Source organism: Triturus cristatus, chromosome 7 (genome assembly GCF_964204655.1).
Source record: "Triturus cristatus chromosome 7, aTriCri1.1, whole genome shotgun sequence".
In the NCBI taxonomy this organism is placed as follows: domain Eukaryota; kingdom Metazoa; phylum Chordata; class Amphibia; order Caudata; family Salamandridae; genus Triturus; species Triturus cristatus.
Window position 1 is genome coordinate 541086790 of NC_140590.1, and position 22279 is coordinate 541109068.

At 44.3% G+C, this 22279-nt stretch overlaps 1 protein-coding gene across 3 annotated transcripts in view; it reads right to left on the bottom strand.

Moving 5' to 3' along the window:
* Nucleotides 1-22279, bottom strand: part of TEN1 (TEN1 subunit of CST complex) — a 125605-nt gene that overhangs the window by 47409 nt on the left and 55917 nt on the right. For all 3 annotated transcript variants that reach the window (XM_085616952.1, XM_085616951.1, XM_085616953.1), the window contains exon 2: nucleotides 19497-19645. In XM_085616952.1, the coding sequence (XP_085473078.1) occupies nucleotides 19497-19585 (89 nt within the window). In that variant the 5' untranslated portion in view covers nucleotides 19586-19645. The remainder of the gene's footprint in view (nucleotides 1-19496; nucleotides 19646-22279) is intronic.

A 22279-nucleotide genomic window follows, 5' to 3' on the forward strand; every position in this document is an offset into this window, starting at 1 on the left:
AATTCTTTGCTCTTCATATGAGGATTTAGAATATCCTTTTCGTTACAAAAACATCCCTGAGCTCCTCTCTCTTGGTGAGAGGGTTGTAGCCCTCAAAGGAACTAGGGTTTTCCTTTGAGAGGAGAGTCCCTATGATGAAGCATGTCACCTCGTGGGGAGTGAGGGATTTGGTCCTAAAAAGAGAAATGCCCACTGTTCTAGGGGTATCTGTGATTCTGTGTCGATTAATTCTTCTCAAATTTATCTTTTAGTTTTGATCAAATTTTATATTAGTTATTTGTTTAGACCAAGGGATTTCGTACCGTTATGTAAGTTAAGATTGGGGAATAAATCCTGTGTGGTCTTTAAACTTTCCTCAGGACCCTCCTGTTTTCAAATCGTTTTTTGTTTGGGAGGAGAAGGTCTTGGCCATCCCGCATACTGAGGGCTAGACAGGATTGGAGGGGGGAGTGGACTCTGGTAAGTTAAACTTCAATAATTGCCACAATATCACAATGCCCTGTTTGCTCTCAACTCTGCTTTTGCCATTGTGTTCTCTATCTACTTTCTAACATGCAATACTCAAAGTATCTGAGATGTTGGTTTGTCTGTGGCAATGTGTATTGCTGCATATAAGAGCAAATTAATTCAACTCCATGGCATGCCGTATGTTGCAATGCTGTCTGTAAGTGCATTACCAACAAAATATCAATCCAGGACCCATGTAATGTGTTGAAATGAAAATGTATGGTCCATCCCAAATGCATGTTGCCAACAGCTATGTTACACTAACTGTTCGTCAAGTGTTGGTAAAGTGAGACTGAAGTGACTACAACTACCTTGAGGCCTTCTCACTCCAACTCTAACCAAGATGCTAGACTCCTTTTGCCCCTTCTCATTTGTCGGCCACGTTACAACTCATGTTCACTTATCATGCAGCTTACTATTTGTCAAGTGTTGGTAAGTAGAGATAGAAAAGCTACCAGACCTACCATGTGGCCCTGTCACAACAACTCTAACCAAGATGCTAGATTGCGCTTTTGCCCCATCTCACTTATCTGCCATGTCACTACTGATCTTCACGAGTCATGCAGCTTACCATATGTCAATTGTTGGTAAGTAAAGATATAAAAGCTACCACTACTACCATGAGGCCTTGTCACTCCAACCCTAACCAAGATGATAGACTGCTTTTGCCACTTCTCACTTGTCTACCGTGTCACTTCTGATTTTTACTAGTCACGTAGTTTACCATTTCTTGTATTGGTAAGTAAAGATAGAAAAGCTACCACTACTACCATGAGGCCCGGTAATCCAACTCTAACCAAGATGCTAGACTACTTTTGCTCCTTCTCACTTGTCTGCCATGTCGCTACTAATCTTCACTAGTCATGCAGCTTACCATTTGTCAAGTGTTATGAAAGTGACATTGAAGTGACTACAACTACCACAAGGCATTGTGACTGTAACTCTGACCAAGATGCTACACTCCTATTGCCTCTTCTCACTTATCTGCCATGTTACAACTGGTCTACACTCATCTTGGACTGTGCAATGTACAGACAATGCTCCACTCAGATATACATCTGAATACTTTGCTTGATGGAGTCCTAGACCCATCAACTCAAACTATTGATGGCATGAGTGACACCATAACAACGGTGTACTGCTAATATATGTCAACCATGAAGAAAACTTAGTTTATTATCAGTGAAAGTGAGCCCTTGACTCTGCACTTCTCACATGATGAACAATGCTAAATATATATAACCAAGCTGGGTGTTTGCCTGTATTAGACACAACTTGGCCTTGGAATGGATAAATACACATGTTATAACTACACTGTGTTTGTACCAGAGTTTTGGAGATCTCATTTCTATCTCTAAAGCCAAAATGCCACATATCTGCACATCTAATTAGCAGATGAAATCTACCTTTATTGAATGTCAACAAATGTCTAGTAACCCACTTCAAATCCACGCAAATAGATGACAATACTAATCTCCATCTATTTGGTTCCATTCTAGGTCCTCATTTACCTTCACACAAACAACGTAGATGTAGATACCTCACTTCCGCCATTAACAATGTTCTCTATCCCTCAACAGGTTGATTCATCACTGCACCTGCACACATGATATAAACCGAACAGAGTTCCTCTGCACCCCAGGACGAAGACCTCAATGATGACAATGCTCCTGAAAAGGTGGACGTGGATGACGGTCCTGGCCCAGTTTATCAGCCTGGGCAGAAACCAACAGTGGGCCTCACTCTGTCCACTACACGCCTCCCACCACTGCTACAACATCACAGCGAACCACTGCCCCCCCTCCCCCACCCCCCCCACCCCCACCTGTGCACCTAGCACAGTCCGTCCTATTCAGTGCCCCGCAGTCCTGGATTCGGAGATGGCTAACACCACCCCATTCATGGAGGAATCAGGACTCGGTGGGAGGGTGCAGGCTGTGGGGGTAGGGCTCATGGGAGGTTAACTGTGGGCACGCAGAGTGAGACCACTGAAGGCAAGGACACCCAGGCTGCCATCACCCAAATCCTGGCTGTCTAACAGGACTTCCAAAGTGTAATGGGCCAGGTATTGGCTGAAATCCAGGAAATGAAGGCGCTGCAGAAAAACACATACTGGGAGGTTGCTGCCATCTACACTGAGGTGGCTGGCAACCACACAGGGGTGGCCAGCAACCACACCGAGGTGGTCTCCCTGGTTCGGGTGCTGCAGGACCTAAACACCACCTTCTGCAGGGCTTTTCCACCTGCATCTACCGCTTCCTGTGATCCAAGTAGATCTACACCATCAACATTTGCCGCAGCCACAGGAAGGGAGGGACCTGTCAGAGGACGACACGCCTGCACGCCTCCCTGTCTCAGCAGTTCCAGCTCACCCCTCTGTTAGAGGTGAGAGGACGTCTACGCAAAAACCCAGGGGTTAAGTGTGGCAAGACACCCACCACCGCCACTCCTGACTATTTAGAATCTACTACAAGGGTTTCCATCGACCATAAATGAAGACTTTACTTTTTGTTTGCACTGATGGATTTTAAGTTAATTTCTTTATATTATCCTTGTTCACTTCATTAAAAACACGTAACTGAAGCATTGTCTCCTGTGTAATTCTCACATATAACAATGTGAATGTGCTACCAGGTGAACTTTGCAATGTCAAAACTAGGGACTTCTGGAAGCATGGCTATGTTGTATGTAAACAATGTTCAACTCAGGATCAATACCATGTCACAACAACACAGAGATACAGGTGTCTGGGCTAATAACATCTTCATTCCATTGTTGAAATCATAGGCTGACATGATGTCAAATAAGACATGACTCAGTTATTCTGAGTCGGTGATCATAATCACTTGCAGACTTCCACAACATGGAAGGGGGAAAACATCCGACAATATCCACACAATAGGCAACAATAAATTAGGTCTACATCATCAGCTGGAGCCATATGACCCATCAACTAAACAAATAAACAGACAAATGTCAGTGCATCAGTTTCTGACCACAGGGTCATTTCAATCCAGTGTTGCTTGCATCTGATGGAAAGTCACAAACAAATATCAGTGTTGTGCTACAAGCATGTTGGCCTACAATGAGGAGAAACATCGCCAGCTACATCCAGTTCATAGACAATGAGGAATTAGGAAATGTGAAGGCAGAATAACATGAACTGGGCACAACACACCATTGTGTTGAATCACTTGATGGCACACATATTGCTTTAGGACCAACACACCACAAGTACAAGTCCAATGGAAGCCAGGTAACTTCCATCCTATCGCTTTGCAAGCTGTCTTGGTACCTACATTGTACACCCAAACTCTGTGAAAGACATTCCCAGGACCAACCCATGTCCAGTTTGTACATCTGAACAGCATCATATTCCTGCTAATGCCACAACTCTGAAATGTCCAAATGAAGATGGCATGGTGAAGGTACATAAAACAAATCAACACAGAGAGATTAGCTAAGAAAACAAACATATGACACACCTCACATTGTCAACTTCTAGAGAACATAGTCCAAAACAACATTTACAGCTGAACAAAACTACACTTACAATACAAACACCTTTCACCAGATATGTCCAGACCCATATTTTTCTAGAATGTAACATTAACATCCTCCTCACAACATCACTACAAGAGTTGCAAAAATAGGCAAACTCATCACATCTCACACAATACTTCCACTCAGGAGAAGTAGTTCTGGATGAGATCCTAACGCAAGTCAGCTCCTTCCTCCTCACCACTATCATCATCTTCATTTGGCATTTCAGGGTCCCCACCTACTGGGTCTTCATGGCCTGTATCCTCAACAATGTAAGGTATGTTCCGTCGCAGAGCAATGTTGTGGAGTATGCAGTAGGCCATGGTGATCTTACACACCTTCCCGGGTGAGTAGAGGAAGGCTCCCTCAGTTCGGTCCAGACATCTGAATCTGGCTTTCAGGAGTCCAAAAGCCTGCTCCACTGGCAGCCATTTTCTTTCATGGGCCTCATTGAAGCAGACTTACCCTGGCTTTGTTGGATTCCTCAACTGTACCAACAACCGTGACGGAGTCTCGTAGATGTTATGTTACAACATTTTCTAAAGCGCACAGCTGCCCCAGCAAAGAGGCGTCCCAGCGCTGACAGCAGAAAACTGCAAGGCTACCAGAAGAAAAGCGTAGGACGGAGGAAAGTGGTATGTTTTGATTGCCTTACGAAATAACAAATAGTTATCCATTCCACGAATATGCAAAGTTAGCCTGTTCCAAAGTTTAGCTGCCAAAGTAGAAAAGGAACGTCCGCCTGCACGCACCCTCCTCACCCAAGGGACAGCCGCCAGATGCTGCCCCATCGACCGAAGTTGGTGAGCAGGAATGAACGGTGCAATTAAGTTGGCCAGATTGCCTGGCGAAGAGAGCTTTAAAATTTTAAAAGCAATACAGAGGGACTTGAACTCTACCCGTTTGACCACAGGCAGCCAATGTAGCAGACGAATGGCGTTCGTCGTAGAGCACATTCTGGGTAAGCCAAGGAGAGTTCTGGCAGCAGCATTTTGAACCCTCTGCTGTCTCAGAATTTCAGCCTTATTTGGCCCCAAATAAAGTGAACTAGCGTAATCCAATCACGATAGAATGGAAGCCTACACAATAACCTGCCTAATGGGCGGGTCAAAAAACCCCAGCAGCAGTTAAAGCCCACGCAAAATGCCAAAGCAGGTCCCTGCCACTTTCTTGGTTCGGGTCCGAAAGGTAAGGGCAGAGTCCACCCAGACACCTACATTTTTTACCACCTGTTTAGGGGCAGGTGCACCTCCCAAGGTGGCCGGCCACCAGCGTTCGCTCCACAGCTCAGGATCTCTTCCTACCAGCAAGACCTCCGACTTGCTGGCATTGAGCTGGAGACAGTTGGCCGTCATCCACTCAGCAACAGCCTCGAGGTCGCTCCGAATCTTACAAGCTTCCCGTACATGGTCATCCATGAGTGAGTATCGTCTGCGTACAATACCACTGTGAGCCCTTAGCTCCTGGCCACCGCTGCCAAAGATGAGACAAAGATTGAAAAGTGTAGAGATCAACGCTGAGCTGTGTGGCCCCCCATGTTTGGAGGTATGGGGCATGGAAGCGAAAGGGGGAGCTGTTACATGGAAGGTCCTCTCAGTAAGAAAAGAGGCAAACCATTCCAGGGCGGAATCTACAAAACCCACTTCCTCCAGCCGCTGTAGCAGGATCTTGTGAGAGACCGTGCCAAACGCGGCACTGAGGTCCAATAGAATCAGTGCAGAAGTGCAGCTCTCGTCTAGCGCCCTCCTCAGGTGTTCGGTCACAGCTAAGAGAGCAGTCTCAGTGCTGTGGCCAGAACGGAAACCATTCTGAGTGCGGTCTAGTATGTTATTATCCTCCAAAAATCTAGATAGCATGGAGTTAACATAAGCCACAGAAATCTTGGATACCCAAGGCAGGAGAGAGATGGGGCGAAAGTTTTCTGGCTTCGCTATGTCAAGGTTGTTTTTTTTTAACAATGGGATCACTCTGGCGTGCTTCCAAGACCTGGGGACAAATGCCGTGGATAGAGACAGATTAATCAACTGGCCCACAGGAGAAAGGAGCACCGGCAGTAATTTTAAAAATTGCTCAGGCTTAAGGGGGTTAGCCGGAGCGCCGGACATAACCTTGCTACAGAGCCCAAACAACTCATCTTGAGGGATCAGCGGGAGAATAGCCAACCTGCGCGTCGGAAAAAATTTGGGCCTAACATCAGGACACATAGTAACTTGCGGGAAGGTCTTATAGATTTTTTCCACCTTCTCAACAAAGAAGGAGGCGAGGATCTCGCATTGCTCATTCGACGAGATCGCTGGTGCTATGGGAACTGCCGATGATTTAAGATCTTTAAGTATCGAAAAAATACTTTTGGAGGGGTTACTACTGTTCCTACTCTCAGCCGCAAAGTAAGCTGCCCGTTCGGCTTGAATAGCCCTATGATACGTCTTAATAGCTGCCTGATAATGCCCCTTCAAAGTAGAGTCGTAGTCCCGTCTCTAGGCTCGCTCCAACTTTTTACAGGCATTGCGTAGAATGATCAATTTGTCATTAAACCAAGGATTAGATTTGGTGGTAAGGCTTTAAGACCACTTTACTGGAATGAAATAATCCTGAGAGTGGAGAATCCAATCCGATAGTGCCCTATCGGCCGCATCTGGCTCATCTGGCATAATAAAAGTAGTTGTGGAAAGGCGGCCGTGATATTGATTGATATCAAGTGTATGCCAAGGGCGCCTAAGAAAGAGCTTCTGGGACGTCCTGCGGGCGGATACAACCCCGAATAGGGTGATAGATATTAAATAGTGATCCACCGGAGTAGGGTTGTAAACAATGAGGGAGGAAAGGTTAGAAAAAACAGGATCTAACAAGTGTCCTGCCACGTGGGTGGGACCATGGACCAATTGAAGTAGTTGACATGCCGCCAGGTCATCTCAGATGGAAGATAGACAGAAGGGCAACATTTAGTTACACACTTTTAGATCATACAACCTGACATTTCCCACACAAACTTAGGACAAATCACACTTACGTGCAAGCCAGGCCCTCTCCGGTAGTAGTTGTGACATCAGCTGGGGTATGGTGCTGTTCTGCAGTACGAAGTCATCATGTGTAGATCCTGGGAACCGGGCACAGACATTTGAGATGTACAAATCCAGTAAGCAGACAACTTGCACGTTATTAGAATGTAAGCGCCTCCTGCTCTGGTAGACTTGCTCCCTGTCGTGTGGTAGTACTAAGGCAATATGGTATGTGACCAAATCCATAGAAATCTGCCTTCACAGTGGCTAAATCCTCATGCCCTGGGAACTGGATGTAGCTGCCACTAGTCTCAAAAGTGCTGCTAGCACCTCTGTGAGACCCTGAATGAACATAGGTTGTGACATTCCACCAGAAATAGCAATAGGGAATTGAAATCAGCCGGTGGCCAAAAAATGCAAAACTGATATGAGTTTAACTAGTGGTGGTATTGGTGTGGGATTATTGATGTGAGGTAGGAGTTCAGGCTCCAACTGATGACATAGATCCAAGATTGTTTGCCTATTCAAACGGAACTTCTGGATGATTGTCACTCTTCCATAGTGCCTGTGTCTGGCAATGGGCCAACGCTGATGACCACGTATGTGGTGTACATGTACGCGATGGTTGGAAAAGAATCTCACTTGCCTCTTGACACTGCTGCTATCAACACCGCCTCCATTTTAGTTGCTGTTTGCCACCTCTGAGCGCAATCATGGCACAAACTACAGAGGAGAGGGCCGGTCCCATCACTCCAGAGGAGCAGGATACCCTGGTAGATGAGGTCCTTCCCCTGTCTTCTCAACTCTATTGCTCACCAGAGCAACAGGTAAGTTTCTTAAATACAATTTTAACTCTATTTCACTGCTTCCTTTCTATTCCCATAGGCTACAAAGTGCCTCCGAATGTCAGAGTGTAAGCATTACGTTACTTGCATACATTGTGTGGCCCCTACATAGTGCACACATGTAATGGATTATGGGGCCCTGGACTTTGTGGAGAGAAGGCCACCATTGGATTGTTTGATGTGGGTGATTTTTACTTCTGTTACATCCATATCTCTATGCAGGACTAAAATTCATAGTAACTACAATTACTTCTCAAATCACATCATGGTATATGTGCTTGTTATGTGTAGGGTTCACACCATGAGCTATGTCTGTATACCATTAGAAGCATTTGCGGATGATGTTAGCCAAATGTACTGTCCCACAAATCACTCGGTACAAATTAGACCTTGTAAAACAGTTGTCTGGGAGGTAGCTATACCTCACTGACCCCTTCAGAGTGCCAAACAATCATATGTTTGCATATGGAATGGCTAGAAGTTTGACTTTTCTTAATTAAATTGGTGGAAATGTGTGGTTTATGTAGGATAAGTAGCCTCAGCCAGCAGAGAGCAAGGCCAGACATTGATATGTGGGCACTCTGGGCCAAGGCCAAACCTGGGCCAGATTTACTGTGGCTGGAGACCTGATGCACAGAGTAATGTCCCTGTAGACCTGCTGAACCATGGATGTTCCCAGAAAGATTTATCTGTCATACTAGTAGCCCTGATAGCTGTTATATGGATAATATGAGGCATGGTGACTGAGGTGACCACCTGACCTGATACTTCTTTCCATTGACCCACAGTTTCAATGTGTGTCTGTCACCAATGACTGTCCCCTTACTCACGCAGGCCTGTTGACACTTTTCTAATAGTGTTGCTTCCACTGTACATGCCTAGTGCACATCTGAGACATTAACAGTGTAGACAGTGGGTTACCTTTGAAGAGATTTAGAAATGTGAATCACCTGCTTGGCTACAATATTCCCTATCACACAACGCATACAATGGTATGTTGATTGTCATTCCTGCTATAGTGCCTCATATGGCAAAAGGCGTGTCCAGTGATGGCTGTACAAACAACACAAACCTATTTTGACTTACTAGGATACTCAAATAAGTAGTCCACATGTCCACACAGTCTCCAAAGAGATAGCTGTCAGTATCAAACATACCAGCCCTTTTGTGATCTTAGTCTTAGGATGCGATTTATACTATGGTACTCGCCTCAATGGACCATATGCACCAATGCAATGGGTCTGGCAGTAAAGGTGTCTGAAACGTCATGTACAGGTAGTTTACCCTTCAGAAGGGTAAAAAATTGGTGTGTTGTGTGTCATGGTACCTCACATCACATTCCATGTAGAATGGGTCTGGTCTACATGATGGTAGTGGGCTACCTCAGTCAGTGTATGTCAAGACCAGGGTTGAGGTTAATCATCAGATGACCACAAGAGTGTGTATCCATAGTTGTGCGTAACATGTGACATGGACACATGTAATATGTTGACTCTTGATGAAGGCTTGTGCTAGATGTCAACGTAATGTGTATAAAGCTGACGGTTATCCTCAAACTTCCAGTTACAATCTGTTTCTACATCTATTGCATCCATATAGGTCAACACCCATCAGAAGAAGTCCATTTGGAGAGGCATCGCCCAGAAGGTGCCGACCCTGAGAGTCTATAACCGGCATTGTGCCCATTGCAGGAAGAGGTGGGAGGACCTGCAGTGCTGGACAGCAAAGATCGTGGAGGTCCAGCTGGCGAAGTCCTCCCAACGTGAAAGGGGCGCGTGCTGGATCCTGACCCCTCTGATGGCCCGCATACTGTTGGTGGCCTACTCGGGTCTTGATGGGCAGTTGAGGGCCCAGCAGCAGTGACAAGGGGTGAGCCATGGCCAGAGTCATACATGTCAACTTGCAAACTTTGAGTGTTACAGACAGGCATTTCATCAACCATATTGGTGGTGGCCCATGTGCCACACACAAGAGGAGTCATTGTTAGTGTAAGTGTGATAGTAGGTGCATGCTGCTGTGCTCTGCCGATTGTCTTTCTCACCCGGCAGACAGCAGACCCTTGTCCACATCCAATTCTCTCCTTTTGAACAGACACCTGGCTGAGTGAAGTGAGTAATCATCTCATGCTAAGTAAATCTGGGTGACAATTGTACCACACAGGCAACTGGTCATGCTTGTGGGAGGAGTGATGTACCCTCCCTACTGACTCTCATCTGATATTGTCCCTATTGCCCCTATTGCATGTGACATGACAAGGAGTTCACAGTACATGCAGTGGCTGCACAACAGTTTGCATTGGTAAGTATTGGTTATACACTGAAATGAGAGAGCAAACATCACTGGTGCCATCAGCATTAGTGCCTACATGTTGGCCAGTGTGCATCTGCCAATTGATGGTTCATCTGCCAAATTCCCCGACTGGTGACATGCATGAGGGAGTGAGATGTAGAACTATGGGGATCATATGATAGTGTCTACACTGATCCTTCCAAGGCAATTTTAATATGCAATGCCAAAGAGTGGTGTGATGTGCCAGCCCACTGGAACTCTAGTGAACCCACATCATCATGTCTTCAAGTTATAGATGTTCAGATTCTTCAAAGGTGTATTGGTTTGTGGATATACATCCTACGACTGGCGTCATCACCTGTACCAAGCAGGATTGGTGATGTTCATATGGCTATATGGAGTGTTGTGTGAATTCAGAGTATCTATTTCCCAAATGTAAGGACCTCAATGTATTCAGGGAACTTTATCAGCTAAATGTGATACATAGCTAAACTACATTTGTCCAAATTTCAAGTGACTTTTCAGGTAGTGGTCATATGATGAAATGTGAAGTGCAAAGTGTCATCAGTGGTGTGCAATGAGCATTTGCAAGTGACATGAGGCCTGCCACAACAGTAATTGACGGTACATTGGTGTTTGACTTGACCTTCGTGACATCATGATGTGTTATAAGTATGAGTAATAGTTAGATTTGTTTGACTCTGGGCCTTGTATGAGCATTGTGTAAATCTCACACTTGGGTCCATCCTATTTGGTTACATCTTTTTATAATGGTATACAACAAGTGCCAAAGTATGCAAGGTGATCAAAGATCCTAGTATGAACATAAGGATGGAGTGTAGACAATTCTATCCATGCATTTGGGCCTGTCTGGGGATCTGACATGAGTGGACTCAACTGTTTGCAGGTTATGTAGCATGCATGCATGTGCTCATGCCAACTTGATAGGCTATGGAGTGAACCTTGAAGCTGGTGGGATATGTGGACTTCTTCAATGTTTTATGTGGATTTGGGATGTCAGGTGTTGAAATGCAGTTGCAATAAACCCATGCTACATGTCATTTCAGAGACATCCTGGGCAGGAGAAGGGGCCAACATTTGTGCGGACACAGCTGGTCAAGGCGGTTCCGGACATGAGACGTCAGACACGGAGGGACTCAGTGACCAGGAGTGTGTGGGGATTGCCCCGGAGGACATCAGCCAAAGCTCATCATCATCGGAGTCATCCTCCGGTGGACACTCCCAAGTGGTGGCGGACCCAGCTGGATCAGTTCCACCTTCATCCTTGTCTGCCACCCCCAGTTCCATCGCCACCCTCCCTGCAGTGCTGAATGCCCTTCCGGGGCAAAGCACCTAGCCGACCCAGATGGTTGCCTACCTGGAAGGCATTCACACTGCCATGTCTGGCCTCCAGAGATCTTTTCAGGCTCTGGCCTCCTCTCTGACGGCAGCCCTCCACCCATCCCAACCTTCCACTCCCCCACCCCCACCCCCTCCCCATCCATATTCCCTCTTCCCATTCCTAACCCAAGCACAAACACCTAAGTATGCAAACACTATATCAGACACAAGCACCACACACAAACACAAGGCATCCCAGAAACTCAAACATACATGCACACAGCAGACACTTACCTCCCTCAATACCCTCACCACCCCCAGCATACACCCAGGCATCACAGCAACACATAAAGAGCCCTCCACAGACACACCCATACCCTCAGACACCACACCAACACACAATGACCCCTCCACAGACACAACCATACCCGCAGACATCACACCAAAACACACTGACCCCTCCACAGACAAAGCCATCCCCGCAGACATCACGGACTAGATCTCTCCACAACACCCAGCACATCCACATCACTCCCACTCAAAAAACGCAAACTCTCACAGTCACTCACACAACAGACACCAACAAAACACACAGTGCAGAACTAGCTAACACTTCCACTCCCTATTCCTCCTAATATGAACTCCGTCCCGAACACCCTACCTGTTTTCCCTGTGAATCGCTTGTTTGCCCATGCCTCTCTGCAAACTGCCTCCCCCCCAGTCCCAAAAACCAGCCTCCCCACCTCCCAGAACCCAGCCCAAAAAAGAAAACAAACATCTCCTAAAGCTAAACCCACCCCAACCCCCCCCCCCAACCCAAATGCCCCCTCCAAAGGACAAACTCAACCCTCCCTAAACCTCACCCTCCTTCCCTAGTACCGTCTTCGAGGTGCCTGCTATGCCCAATGGCTGTCCCTTTGTGAGGAGTTGTCGATAAGGGCAAGTTTGGTGTCACAGACTTGTGCTGGTTGTGGCATGAACAACAAAATAGACTGGTGATTGGCCTTTGTTTTTCATCCATGGAATACAACTTTTCCTAGTTTTGAAGACAGTGTTCCTGCTATTACCTTTCTAACTATTTGATGTTATAGTATAGTTAGTAATGTGTGAGTACTGTTGTGTTTGTTTCATCCCTGATTGCTGATCCAGTTGAAGTGGTTAGTATGATGTGCCTTTGGAGCCAGTGGTGGAGTTACACAGGATAAGGGGAAATGTTGGATGGGTGTCTATGTGGGATGACATCCAAATGGGGCAGATATTGCATTGGGTGGCATGTTATGTGGGAAGTATTTCGGCTTGGCATGACAAATGTCAACATTATTTAGGCTGCACTTCTCCCTATGATGTAGGTTGGATATGTGTTTGATGTGTTGAAGTTAGATATTTGTGTATCCACACACAAGAAAGGTGTCAACTTTTCATGCCATTGTGGAGTTCTGCATGGACATGAGTCCATTTTGCTGTGGGTACCTTATAGCTACTTCATCTAGATGTGTGCCACATGCTGTTAGTGCTGCGTTTGCTTTCATAAGTTGCACTTACCATTTGCCTACACATGCATGTCACTTGGTTCTGCTATTGTTTGTCCCCAATATGCTTCAGTTCCGAGGTCCAGTCCACACAGAGTTTGTCAAGCATGTGCACAATGCCATTCGGGGTTCCCCCTGATAGAGGCACAGCTGTTCTGCAGAGAGTGATTCTATCTAATCCCATTGACTAGCACTGCCTTTTCATGTGGGTGATGTGTGAGAGCCCAAAATAGAATTGTAGCAGAGTAGGTGTGTTTGACTTTACTGACACATCCATACAGATGTTTCTTTGACATCAAGACTGAACCTGGGATGTATGAAATGTGAGTGTGTCACATTCACTATAGCATTTGGGTTCGAGTTGGAGTGACAAGGCCTCATGGTAGTTGTAGTTACTTCAATCTCACTTTAGCAACACTGGACAAATGGTGACCTGAATGACAAGTGAAGATCAAGAGTGACATGGCAGACAAGTGAGAAGGGGCGAAAGGAGTGCAGCATCTTGGTTAGAGTTGGAGTGACAAGGCCTCATGGTAGTTGTAGTCACTTCAATCTCACTTTAGCAATGCTTGACAAATAGTAACCTGCATGACTTGTGAACTTCGGTAGTGACATGGCAGACAAGTGAAAAGGGGCAAATGGAGTCTAACTGCTTGATTAGAAATGGAGTGACAAGGCCTCATCTCATGGCAGTTGTAGTCACTTCAATGTCACTTTCCCAACACTTGAGAAATGGCACACTGCCTGACTAGAAAGATCAGTAGTAATATGGGAGACAAGTGAGAAAGGGCGAAAGATGTGTGACAGACATTTATAGGTGTGATTTTGTTTAGGAGGTGTTGCTGTGGAAACCAAAATTACGCACATATCACTGTCACTGTATATAATTTGCAAAAGCATGTCCTCCTGCTTCCACACTCTCCGCCTCCTACGTAAGTCCTTCAAATGGATCCCCCTCGAACACAGAAAGACCGTCACTCACGCCCTGGTCACCAGCAGACTCGACTACGGCAACGCACTCTACGCCGAAATAAACATAAACCTCACCCGCAAGCTACAGAACATCCAGAACGCCACCGCAAGACTGGTCCTTGACCTGCCAAGACACTGCCACATCTCCCAGCACCTGCGCACACTCCAATGGCTCCCCATCGAAGCTAGAGTCACCTTCATGATGCTCACCCATGCCCTCCATGACACCGGACCAGCATACCTGAACAGCCGACTCAAATTCCACGCACCCCGAGGACCCTACGATCTGCCCAGCTCTCCTACGCTGTGGTTCCCCGCACCAGAAAGACCAGATTTGGAGGCAGCTCCTTCTCCTTCCTCGCAGCCTGAGCCTGGAACGCCTTGCCGCTCCACCTCAGACAACATCGCTCCCCATCTTCGCAAGAAACCTCAAAACCTGGCTGTTCGACAGACCCCCCCCCACCTTGATGGACTGGAGCCTGCTACCCCCCCCCCCAGCGCCTTGAGACCCTTACGGGTGAGTAGTCACGCTTAACAAACGCCTGATTCATTGATTGATTGATTGATTGATTTGTGTACAGTGTGCCTGTGCAGTACCAATGTTTTGGCCTAGGAGGACTTCCTACACATGTAATTTTGATGATTGTTATGAAACACAACAATACTGGGTCCCTGTATACGTGCAATTTACATAGGGACCCCCAACTCCCTTGCCTGGTCCATGGCAGGGCATCATTTTGCAGAGGAGCCTATGGCAACAGGTAGCTGTATGACTTACCGTCGATTTCGTCCATGACGGACTGGGTTTGGACTTGGTTGACCAGGTAGAGCAGTAGCAGGACATGTCAGATGGGCTTCATGACAGTAGAAGACGGGTAGATGTGAGCAGAGGTGAGTTTCAGCCTTATATACCTCCTTTTCCGCCATTTCTGATGTGGAGGTTGAGCCACCATGGTTAAGTCGTTATTGTTCGGGTGGGCAGTTTCACTGGCGGTCCGAGTCTCATAGGACTGCTCTGCGGCAGGAGTTGGCTGGCGGCGTCAGCGGTTCAGCAGCTGTCTTCGCAAAGCCAATCGCCCAACTCCTCATACAGCGGTCTGACTGCCAAGCTCGCTGAGGGTGGACCGCCAACACCGGTACGGCAGTCCATGGACCACCAAATTCGTAATAAGGCCCTAAGCCTGTTCCTTCTCTCACCCTGAGTTCTGGGACACGCATATAGGAACACTTTGCACACTACATCAGTGGCTTTCGGTGCAGCCTGTGCAGCTGCATAACTGCAAATGCAAGCAGGAAAATAAAGCACAGACTGTGGCTCCAACAGTGGAACATTCACCCCACGTGAAACAGGATCAGCATGTGCGGAAGCAATGCAAGCCGACCTCACACACAGAAAAGTTACAAGGGCAACAGGAGTGTCCTTTCCCCTTTTGGGTAGAACCTGTGCAAGACAGGCAGTTGTGTTTCCTTCACACACTACTGGCTTTAACAAATGCTTTTCACAATAAATAGGCCAGACCTACTTTCTTTGTCATAACAATAAACAGATCAGACCTATGATTTTGAATATAACTTTTCCAGGAAATCAATGAGGCCTATAACTAATTCAGGCCTACAGTACTGAACATTAAGCTTTCCTATGAGGCAATCATTAGGCATACAGACAGAATAAGTCCAAATCTATACAAAATTACTTTTGGTAAAACAAAATAATAATCGCTCCTAAGAGGACCTAACAAGGATCACAGTGCCAATCTTCTACCCTCATGGTTTTGTCACAGGGGATAATCAACACCAAAACCCTTGCCTACCATGAAGATTGTGTGTAACAAAATACCTCTCTGCATGCTTTAATATAGAGTAAAATAACAATCCGTCCCTAAAGACCTATTTACTTTATCATATGCTTTTCACAATAGATACACCAAGCCTACTGCCTTCATTGGAACTTTTCATGCTAAATATATTAGGCCTATATCTTTGAACATAAGCTTTCCACCATAACCAACATAGCCCAGCTACAGTGAGCATACGTTTTACAACAAGACAAAGTATAATACAGGCACTTTTTTTCAATGGAAGCACACACCTCATGCCCAATCAAATGGTATATTCAAGAAAACCAAGTGAGCAGAGCTCAAGACCCTTCCTCAGTAGTACTTCTGATAATTCTTTTTTTGTTGATCACATAAGGGTTGATGACAGCTTAGCTGTCAAGCCAGACCTAAAAATCACACTCCACCACCAGCTGACACATGCACCCAAGACTGTCTTCAAGGAAATCCTACCATCGAACCTATCTCAAAAGCTGTACAAATGATGATCAATAATCACTTAACGTGGTTAGCATGCTAAAGAAAGTCAAATATTAATCTATCATCAAAGCGGGATCATAAAACACTTCTGAAGAAATCAGGTATGGATAAAAATAAATCTGCAACCTACAATCCACTAGAAGTAAAGTAGCCTACATACAACTGCAGAAATAGAAATTCATTGAAAAAAACCCTTCAAGATGCACAGGACAGATAATGTCATCCCAGAGGGACTGCATCTGTCATAGTCCAAACTAAGAACATAGGCAGATTCCCAAAAAAAGGCAGCAGTCCGGTGTCAGGCACTCACCAGTATAATCCTGAAGGAAGGAGGCGGAATGTTGAGATGATGGAGCCATACTCCACCCCTGGACAACAACTCCTTTGCGACTGATACACAGAAAGGGGTGAGGTATCAGAGGGGAAAGGGGAATGGCTTTGAGAGAGAGAGAGAGTGTGAGAGAAGATTGAAAAACTAACTGCTATCCATCCCTCCGCGAGTTTCATTACTACTTTGGACGAGTGGTCTGCAGTCTGTCTGTGATATAAACAAGGATTTTACATATCATATCACGCCTCTACGCCTTCCTATTAATATGGTGGGTTTTCAAATGTATGTAGGCCTTTAAATTCATATATCAGTACCTGGTAGTTCCCACTTTCCCGCCTTTGATGCACTCTCTCCCTTGATTTCCTTAACGTTTAATTTCTGTACTGTCTTTAATGAAATACTCATTGGCAATATATTTGTCAATAATCAGAAGATCATTCCAATTATAAATCAAGCTACATACCAGGCCTTTTAAGAGTTGTGATGGACAAGGTATCCTTGCAACAATTCTCTCTTTTCCTAAAACGAACTCTAAGAAATATACATGCACAGATTTCCAAACATGTATTTTTACCACACATTCACAAATGTAGTTCGAGTGTTCATGTAAGATATATCACAACTATTATTCATTATAATAACATTGTCTTTCTTGTCTTTTCAGAGATTGAAGGGGACTAACGACGTCCCTTGGTAAGTATTGTTCATAATTTTGCACCTAAGTGTCCTAGAAGACTGTTGCCAAGATATTGATCTGCCCATAAAATGGCACATGGTGAACTGCATTACAGTCTGGAGCAGGACCACTTTTCAGAGTGGAGTACTCGTCTGTGGCATCGTTCACTAAAATTACAAAGCTTCTGAAGAATCTCGTGGTTGATACTAGTGATTTTAGAAAACTTGAGAAGCGTCTTCTGCAAGAGAGTATGGGTGTACCCTTTTTCCATTTTTGTGTTAAAATGAAGTTCTGTGGTGCGTTTTGGAATAAACATATATTTATTATCAGTTGTATTTAGTGCAAAAACGGCCCAAGGGTATTGGAGCACTTTACATAAAATACTAGATTACAATGCACAAAGTCAGATACATTTTATTATAACCACAGGATATTAAGCGATTTGCCCAGAATCAAAGGATGTTCAGTCAACACCGCAGCTCAAACCTTGTTTACAAAGTACAAAGTCAGTAGATTTGGCACTTAGGCAACATCTATTTTTCTCAATTTATGTGTGAAAATTAAACACAAGAGGTATGTTTGTGTATGATCAAGTATAATGAGCACATTCTCCATTAAAATGGCTTTGTGAAGTAAAAAAAACCACCAGCAACAAACACTAGAAGGTTCACTTGGAGTGTTGCTTGAGAATACTTGCAAGCGTTTGTTTTAAAACCAGACTTGGGGTTAATCATTTTAAATATTACTTACATAGAGACCAGGAGTTTCACAACCCAACAAATATCCGCTCTTGACCCACCAGTGGTTCCAGAACCACAGTTTGAGATACGCTGTACTAGACTCTTCCCCCACTTTCTACATTGTCCACCAGCACTGCAAAACTCTGACTAGACTGGAAAATGCAGCAGTCAAGGAAACGCCTTGAACTGGATTGCCTCACTCCTATTCAACCTAAGCCACTGCATCTCACTACTAGTATTTAACTCCAAACCCTCCCACCTGGAAATCAGCATTCCTCAAGCCTCAACCATCTCAACCCTCCTTATTAATGTCTACCACAGCTTGAGCTGATTCAGTCCTTCAGTCTGTTTTATTACAACTAACCTGATGGAACACACAGTTCATTCTCAAATTCAAGAATCTCTATGATGCCATGACATCCAGATTGGAACAAGACCAGATCATGGAGAGAGCATGGATAACTGCAAACCACCTTAAGCTCAACCTGGACAAAACTGAAATTCTTACATGTGGAAACTGGTCAGGAGCACAAGAAATCCCTGATTGGCCCACTTACATAGCAAAGGCATCCATGATGACAAGCCCAACACAATTAATGGATTAATTCTAGATGTAGTACAGTAAATAAACGCTGTAATGAAATCCTCAACAAATTTACTCAGAATCTTAAAACAGATTTCCCCCGACTTTGGCTTCTACCACATAATCCAAGCCACTCTCACACCTGCCTTATTCAAACAGATGACATCTATGAACCCAGAAAATATGTGCAAAACTCTGTGGCCAGCATATCCCTATGCTTCAAATCCTGGTACGACACCACGCCTGCTCTTTGGCGGTGTACCGGCTGAAAGTACCTTGCCAAATACCATTCAAAACACTTTGCAAAACACATTGCGCAATTTATAAAAAGGACCAACATTGTTTGGCAAATATTCAATACCACAGCCCCAGAAGAGGCCTCCAATACAACACACAACTAGAGTTAAGAGTGTCACACTTCATCAAGACCTTATTCAGGCAGCTTCTTTCTCAGTCCAAGACAGCAAGCTGTGGAACTCTGTCCAGATCCCAATGAGCAATCTAGAAAATCATGTAGCTTTCTGGAAGGCTATAAAGTCATGTGTCAGGACCTCACACACCTCACCCAAATCTTTCAACAAAGGTCATACTACAATCACACATATCTGCAACCTAACATGCAGGTGCAACTGTAATCACCCCATACAATGTGAGTACCTCAATGCCACACTAGTGGTTAGATGTAAACTACACATGTGTCACACAACTGACGTGTTGTTGTTCGGAGCTGGCTGAAGAAAATGTGCTTATCCTAGATGATCTAGGGCAAAATAGTTGATCAAAAGTTCACTGAGTTTCGTGTAAAAAGTTCCTAAGAAGCTCTCACCTGCCAAATGTCCTGACTGTGGCTCCATTGGGGACAAGTCTCAAGCTGATCTCCCACAAGAACGTGTGTGCACTGGCAGCGGGTAGCATCTGGCCAGAACTAGGCTTGAGCCTTGTGCTGTAATGACTGGAGGATACGATACAGGTATGCTAAAAGGCAAGAAAAAGCACACATAACCTAAAGCTGATTTCTCAATTGGACTGTTTCACATTTAGCCGTAAGGTTAGTTTCTAATTATACAAGTTTTGCAGCTTCCTCACAAAAAGTATAGAACCCATTCACACCACATTAATACACTACCTTATTATTCACAATGTGAGATTTATATTATTAAACTGTTAAATAGATTTGTTCCCTACATGAGCAAACTGGGCCTCCACACAACTATTGCTGAATCTGACACCTTGATTTTAGGGCCTGATTTTTGGTTTTGGATGTCTCGAAAACCAGAGCTTTCCATATTAATAAAGAAAGCTTGCCTGTGTCACAGCTTTAAATTATCTGGGCAAAAAAGTACCTGGTCTCACTTAATTAAAGCCAGGAATGCCCAGGTAAATCATACAAAAGAGGCCCTATTCCAGTATACTGGGAAACTTGGGTGCAAGCCGATGGATACCATAAAAATCTAAATGGCTCAACGTTGTTCTACTATGGTCTATGGTGCTGGGGTGTGGGTTTATTGTGACATTGCCCCTTCAGGGGAATGAAAACATGTTTATCAAAAGGCTTTTGTCTGTACCTAAATCCGTGCCCTCATTTCTTTGTCAAATGAAACTAGGCCAGTTAAACATAGAAGACTGAATTAAGCTGGCACCATACCATTTAAGCTCGGGCGTGGTCAAACAATGAAATGGCCTTAAACCAGGACATTATAAAAGACTATCTAAGTTTAAATAACTGTATATCCAGGTTAAGATATGTGAAAGACCAATTACCGTGCTAGGGAGATCTGATCTTTTTGATAGTCAACAAGCTATTATATCTTGATTTCCTGGCCTTTTGTTGGCAGCGAAGGCATGCCAGGGAGTTGAGAAGCAAAGACTACCTGCCTATATCCCACTAGTGACTACAGACCAGATGGAACCTTAGCTATATTTTCCTTTACATCACTCAGATATTTTATTTTGATACAGTGAACATTTAATATAGTGCTCTTCCTGGTCTCATATCCTAACAAAGCTTTTCATGAATCCAAGCTCATGCCATGTCCCTGTGATTCAAGCTCTGCCCAGAATACACTTAATTTCTTTTTCTTTTGCAAGGTATATGTTATTCTAAGGGAAAGGGTTTTGCTCCCACTCTTGAGGGCCCCAAAGGTTAGGTTATGTTGGCCTGCTCTGCACTAACTACAGCTGCTATTATCTCAATACACCTGTTTTATTGTGTATACATTCATCTCTGCGTCTGTTAGACTGAGAAAAATGGTTAGTTGGTAACTGCATATCATATTCATTTGTTATAAGTGTGTGGGGGACATTGATTATCAGTGAAACGTGATAAAATTGTACTTTTTTGTATATTTATTGTGGTATTTCTAAGATTTTTATAAGCATGTTTTAATGGAAATTTATTTTATGTAGTATACTGAATCGTCTTCGGAATTTTAAGTAGGTTATCTGGCTTTGCTTTTATGCTTGTATGGTTTATCAACAGAATAAAGCTTGTTATGACTATTATATTGTATTGTAGTTACATGCACCTATAGCATTTCAGAACCCTGTCGAAGCACCTTTCAAAATTTGAGAAACTCTTGAAGCAGCAATATTAGCAATATTTACACAATATTGTGTGCATTTGTTCTGAATCATCTTTTTACACAACATACTGAAATGTACAACATAATTAGCTCCTGTGCGGATACATTTACATTAGTAATAAATTATTCAAGCACCAAAACTATTTTGGGCCTTTGAAATCGTTTACAAGTGCATTTAATCAGCAGCTCCTTATTCTACTGTAGATTGTCTGCTATGAATAATAATTCGCCAAAAATGAGCACTGAAGGACCCCATTGAATGGGTTTCTACAGGATAACATTTGAATTGGTAAAACACAGTATAATATTTTGGCAATATTGTGGGAAAAACCTGCAGATTCCATCTGGGCATAGTCATGTGACCAAAATCTTTAGAAGTATCAACTCTTCATATTTCTTAATTTAACAACGGTGACTCGCCCCAGACTACTAGTCTCCCCACTCTTCAAACTTAAACCTACCACGGCACACCACCACCAACACTGTTAGATTATGCCTGTCTAAAAGTCTTGAGACAAACTAACCCACCCTAAATTACACCTTAAAACAAAAACAACCTCAAAACAATCCAGGACAGGGAGTACGTCCTGAAAACTTTAAATCAACACCATTAGAGCTCACAATACAACACCCAATGCCATACATGACCTAAAATGTATTCTCTTCAATGTAAAATCAGTGTAAGTTCACGCCTCCACTTAGTCTAGGCATGCTCTTCATAATGGAAACCTGGTTCATGCCAACTTTCCACTTTCATTTGGCATTCTTATGACAGACTGGTTCAAAATCCTTTACAAAGACAGACAATAGAAAGGTGTCAGTATCACAATCAAGCACAAAACCTGCTGGAATTGCACCATACCCAACTCATTCATATTCCCCTATTATAACAACTTTCTGTCTCAACCATCCCAATCTACCGATCCTGTTAGATGCAACTCCTCCTTCACCAAAAACTTTGGTGAACTGGTCATACTGGAGAAAAAGTACTACTCCAGTAACATATTTTTCATGGATTTCAATATCC